The 6,000-nt window shown below is 53.4% G+C and overlaps 1 protein-coding gene across 1 annotated transcript; it reads right to left on the bottom strand.

Moving 5' to 3' along the window:
* PGC (progastricsin) lies at nucleotides 1–4,898 on the bottom strand. The gene is given in 10 exon segments (XM_040536129.1): nucleotides 1–310; nucleotides 466–564; nucleotides 828–975; nucleotides 1,266–1,385; nucleotides 1,671–1,870; nucleotides 2,171–2,289; nucleotides 2,500–2,584; nucleotides 2,586–2,618; nucleotides 3,186–3,339; nucleotides 3,828–4,898. Coding segments are annotated over 10 exon segments (1,170 nt in total). The 5' UTR covers nucleotides 3,884–4,898; the 3' UTR covers nucleotides 1–154.
* Nucleotides 4,899–6,000: the final 1,102 nt, after the last annotated feature.

Below are 6,000 nucleotides of genomic sequence, written 5' to 3'. Positions count from 1 at the left end.
TTCTTTGTAGTGCCCTTTGGAAATAAACTCGTTTCCAACAGAGATGTCTAAAAGAAGGGGGCTTTGCAGGGAAGGGGATGCTCCAGCGCGTGGAGACACGAGGAGCTGGGGCATGGGCGAGCAGCGACAGGGCCAGCGCGGGACCTGGGGCCACTCACGCAGCAGTGGCGAAGCCCACTTGGTTGTTGCCCATGTCGTAGATGGAGTAGTAGGACCTCAGGAAGACGTCGCCGAGGATCCACAGCGGCTGCCCGTTCTGGGAGGGCAGGTAGGTGGATTCGATCCCGACGGTGCAGTAGCCGCTGTTGCTCTGGTGGGAGGAAAGATCCGTGTTGGAAAGCTCCGAATTCACAGCTCCAAGCTCCCCCCACTGAAGGGGGTCTCGCAGCAGGGCTGTGACCACCGTGCCCCCCTCCAGCCTCATCCCCTGCGGCTCAGACCCCGTCGGGCAGCGAGATGCCGTACCTGGAGCATGTAGGCGGAGGGAGGCAGGGGGAAGCTGGTGCCACTGATGACAAAGGTGAGGGTGGGCATGCTCCCGATGTTGCTGCAGCTCGCCACGTACTAGGGAGAGAGAAAGCCACGGCTGGTTTGTAGGTGGGGGGCTCCGTGCAGACACGGCTCAGCGTCTGCTGGGACACGGGTGACAGGGTCCCAGCACGAGCTGCCACCCCCGAACACAGGAAGGCAAATTTTATCAGATCCATCATTTCCTCTGCAGAAATTACAGCAAAAACTGGATTTCCAGTGCAGGTCCAACCCAACTGCCTGCTTGTGATAGATGCATCCCCTTTATCTAGTCCTCCTTTTGCCCAGTCTGGTCTCACCTGGCCGTTGCCGTCAGCCTGAGCTCCGATGTACTGCATCAGCTGGGTGAAGACTTGAGTGGGGACGGTGAGGAGGGAGGTTCCCGTGTCGACGATTCCCTGGCAGCCCTGGCTACACCAGCCGCTGCTCTGCCCACCGATGGAGAAGCTGCAGAAGGAGAAGACAAGCTGCTCGTGAAACGTGCCCTGATGTGCTGCAGGATGAACGCAGGACAGGAGCACAGTGTATGAGGAATGATTGAATTTTACCTCCAAAACCTGCACATTTAAAAGTCTGGTTTTCTCTGATTATACATAAGCAGAGTGAAGATTAGACCCCAGAGCCCCAAAATGCCTAAAATCTGAAATCTTTGAAGCCGCCAAAGATGACAGAAAGGTTCCCCTTGTGGCCACAGATCTAAGACAAGCTAGAGGAAGCTGAAGAAAGCAGCATTTTACTCTTCGATCCCGATCTGCCAGTAGCTGGTCTGGGTGACGGGGGTCCAGGTGATCTGCCCCGTGTACAGGTTGGGGTCGACGCCTCCGAAGACGAGCTCTCCGCCTTGGCTGCCCTCCTGCCTGCAGGAGGAAGGCACAGGGACACACTCGGGTATTTGCAGCCATCGGCGTCCGCTGACAGCAGCCTGCTGCTAGCGTGGTGCATGCCAGCAAGTGGAACAGGGAGCGGAAAAGGTTGAACAGGGAGGAGAGCAGGAACGAAGCACAAATTTCCAGACCCTCCTGAAGGTTTCATGAGGTTTGTAACAAAAAAAAAAAAAAAAAAAAAAAAAAAAGAGGAATACTCCTGGAGAGCACGAAGGCAGCACAAGGTGGAAGGAAAAAGGGGAAGGGGCGCATCCTTACCCGCTCAGGTAGAAGCTGAAGATGGGGGAATTCAGCAGGTTTTGCTGCAGCATGCCCTGCATCACCGTGGTGGCACCACCGGCAGAAAGGGAAGGGAAGGCCAGCCCCAGGATGCCATCGAACGGGGAGTACACAAAGTTGGTGCCAGGCTCGGTCTCACTCAGGCCGAACTCCTGGTTGGTGACGGAGAGGCCTTGGATCTAGGGATGGAGAGAAAAGGGGCAGAGTTCACCTGAGAGCACAGCCCAGGGCAGCGGGACCCCAGGAGGCAGCAGGACACTGGGCTACGCAGCGGGGCGGCGAGCCAAAATCAGTGCAAATACAATGTATTACGCAGAGTAAGAGACTGTTAGAGCCAAGCAATAGATTTCCCCCTTTTTGCTCCCAAGGGAAAACCCCAGAAGCAATCAAGCTGCTTTTTTTCCAGGTGCACACTCCCATCTCAAGGGCACACAGGGAACCGGGGCGCCCCTCGCTCCCCCCGCCGCGGTGTCACTCACTGTGACCGTGTCGTAGCCGAAGATGCCGGTGAGGCTGCCCGTTCCGTACTGCAGGGAGAAGTACTCGTCCTGGGTTGAAAACGTGGAGGACTGGTTGGGGTTGAACAGGTTGTGGTTGGCTGGATTGGGAGAGCAAAGCAGAAGGGTGACGGTTCCAGCCAGGGGCTGCTTTTGATAAAACAAGCAGTAAGGCAAGCCCTAAATACAATAATGGTGGAAAGAAACGTCCCCCCCACTTGACTAGGGCCTCCAAGGTCTAGGATCCAAAGGGATTGCCCACCCCTCAGCCCTTTTTTTTGCCACCCACCCCTTGCCCAGGAGCTACTCACTGCAGGCCTGGCTCTGGCACAGGGTGGAGGACACCCAGAGGTTGGAGGAGCCGGTGTCGAAGAGCACCAGGAAGTTCTGTGGGGGGGGTCCCAATGCTGATCTCCCCGTAGTAGGACATCTGGAGGAAAGGGGACGCTCTTCCCATCCCATCCCCAGCCAACAAACAGCACCACGAGGAGCGCTTGCTAAATCTCAGCACCGGGGGTTTCCAGCGCCGCTTCACGGGGCTGGAGGGTCTGCCAGAGTCAGTGCTCTGCTCTGTTGATCATTTACACCACCTTGCTCCCAGCAAGGGGTTTTAAAACAGCTGCACACATTTAGCCTGGCATGCAACATCGCTCTTTGCTTGGGCTCTCCCACCAAGCACAGCTCCCGGTGGGCGCCGCGGTGGCACAGACGTGGCCGCAGCAGCTGTGTTTGTGAGCTGCTCAGGGCACATGGATCCTTCCCTCAGTGCCCCACAAGCTGCTTTCGGTGTATTTCCAAAACAGAAGACAGTACACAGCTGAACAGCTCCATCCGCATTAACATAAACGTTTCCTCTTTTCCTACGCTGCCACGAGAACAGCTGCCGAAATAAACAGTGGGGTTCAAGGTCCTACGGAACTTCCCAAACTTCCCTCTCTTTTCTCATTTCGGTCCTCCCGTCTCTTCTCTCCCGTATTTTCAACTAATGGATACTCACATCCATGCTGTTGGACAGGGGCTCGTAGATGCTGGAGAAGCTGCTGAAGAACTTGTAGGCAGGGTCGTGGTAGCGGTGCTTCTGCAGGTACTCGTGGAGCACGCCCTTCTCCTTCATGGCTTCCCGTATGGACTTGCCTTTCTTCAGAGGAATCCTGCATGCAACAAGCAGAAGTCAGCAGGTCAGTGTTCTGTGAAGCAAGCCTTCACCTCTCCAGCTCCTTCAATTTTATTCCTCTATCCATCTTTCCTGCCTCCCTCCCCTGCCTGACTCCTCTCCCACAGGCAGATTTGCTCCGATCAGCACATCCCTGGAGGGAAGTGGCCCAGTCTTGGCCACGGGAAGAGTCCTGGGCTTCGGATCCTGATCCCTTCAACTAATGAAAAATGAGTTTGACATCAGGCCTGCCTTGGCCATGACCTCCTTGGGATACAGCGAGCTGCACTGTGAAATACGACTTATTATTTTTTTTTAATGTGAAAGCCGACCCAACATGACCATTTTCTAAAGAGTACTCAGCAATACTAAGCACTGGCCCCAGATAAAACCTAAGACCCCCAACGCATTTCACACTGCCGCCCTTTCTGACTTGCCACAATGCTGGGAACAGCTGAACCCCGACCGAGGTTCCTCCGTGCTCACCTCAGCAGCCCCTCGGAGAGGTGCAGGCACACCAGAGCAAGGAGCAGCCACTTCATGGTGATCTTCTCTTGTTGGCAGGTTCCAAGGAGACCTTCAAAGCCCCACAGCACACCCTTATATACCCCTAATGTTCGCTATCTCCCTGCATCAGCGTCCACACATGCCTGAGGTTTATCAGCGCACCCATAATATTTGCATGAGACTTTCCCACAACACTAAGGAATATCTTGAAAACTCCAAAGCCAAACACCAGTGGCTAATGCCATTGTACGTACAAGCTATTTTTTGAAAAACAACGAAAAAAAGCTGATAAGAATGACTTCTTGGGAATAATCCAAACCTACAAGAGTCAAATTTGCTGCTACCCAACTCCTTCTGGATTCGATAGGGCTATCAAAGACTTCCTTGAAAGAGAAATGAAAAATGGTTTCCAGGAATAGGATGGAAAGACTAACATGGGTTATCAGCAGTTGTGTTATCTCCTGTTTCCATTCCAGCTCTTACCTCTAGCGCTTTAGAAGGTCCCAGAATGACCCTGGACGAGAGAAACCCATGGGCTTGCAGAGGAGACTCCGTGCACAAAGGATTGCTCGCTTAGGAAGATGCAGGTGGCCCTATTAGTGGTTCTTAACTGGGCTCCTGCTGGGGAAGAGCTTTCAGGAGGGACTTCCATGCACCAAGGGATTAAGCTGTGCATGTTATCACACAACTAGCTCTCCTTTGCTGTAACTTGGACAAACAGGCAAACCCACCCTGCACCAAGTGGTGGCAGAACCCAAGGAAAGGCACCATGCCCAGGGCAGACCAGCACGGCCACGGAGAGCGAAGCCACATGTAGCTCAGCACGAGCTGAAGCACCTCGTTTCCACCAGCCCCCAAAATCCCACCCCTCCAAACCTCACACTACCCCTGGTGGAAACAGGGCATCTTAAGGGCAGGACTCCAGCGAGCACGGATCCCCCCGCTGTGTTCAGCCCACGTTCAGCACGTCAAAGTCCAAGGCAACCTCGTGCTTTCCTCCTGCTTGTCTCAGTGGAAGCCTGGTCCACGATGAACTGTCGGTGGTGGCTGTGCCCTAAAAAGAAATTCTGCTGAAGACTCGGTAGTTTCAGAGCCTCAGCCAAACATTTCTGCACCAAGCTCCGGCCCCTGCTCAAAAAAACATCGCATGAAGTTATCCCACAGAGGTATCCCCATGGTCACCAGCCAGCAGAGGTGGAAAGGCATCTGTTTGTGCACAAGGTTTTTTTATTTTTCAAATTTATTGCAGTTTTTCCCTATTTTTTCCTGTTAATCAAAGCCTCACTGAATTGCTTCCCTTCTGGTTTCCTCTCCAAGAGGACATTTTAGACCACCACCAGCAGTAAGCAGGAGCTGTTCCACCCTGGGACGCACATTTACCCCTCCCCTGGGGCAGGAGATGTGCTGGGGCAAAGAGAGAAAGAATAGGGCCGCGGGGAGCTGTCTGCACCATCAGCCCTCCCCTCCTCAACAGTTGGGTTTAGGAACACAACATGTGCCAAATATTTTGTGTCCTGGCTTATTATCAGAAGGACAAAATATCTTTTAACTCAAACGTTATCTTATCACCGAGGATTGGCACAAGCAGCAGCAACTGTTCACCCCCTGGCCAAAACAAGAGGGGGACAAAAAGGACATGGCTGACCAGGACGTGAGGTGACCAAACCTTCCACACAGAGCTAATTGCTTTTTTATTTAACCTGTGCCTCATCTTTGGAGTCCACAAGAGCAGGGACAAGGCACCCGGCTGTGCCTGGTCATGACGGGAGATGCATCATTTATTGTCACCTATAAAAAAATGTATTTTAGTAAAAAGGTTGGCTGGGGATGGGTTACCATCTACAGGAATCGCTCAGAGGTGTGTAATTTCCCTCTTAGAACCGTGACCAAGTTCAATATAGCCGCTTTTAGTTCAAAATAGCCGCTTTGTTCCTTTCTTCTCAAAAATCAAGCTCCCAAAACAACTGGTCCTGAAGACATCAGACATGCCACAGCCAGACCTGCTGCGGGCCCATGGGGGCCAGGGTGAAAAGGGCGAATTGCAGGACACGAGGTGGGTTTGGAGAGGCCACGGGCAGGAGAAGGTTGACTTCATCCATCCCAGCCCCCCCCAAACGTTCAACGTTAAATAAAAAGGACACGACCAGCGGAT

This window comes from Cygnus olor, chromosome 24 (genome assembly GCF_009769625.2).
Source record: "Cygnus olor isolate bCygOlo1 chromosome 24, bCygOlo1.pri.v2, whole genome shotgun sequence".
NCBI lineage: Eukaryota > Metazoa > Chordata > Aves > Anseriformes > Anatidae > Cygnus > Cygnus olor.
The sequence above is the reverse complement of the archived record's forward strand: the minus strand, read 5'-3'. Positions and strand labels throughout refer to the sequence as shown.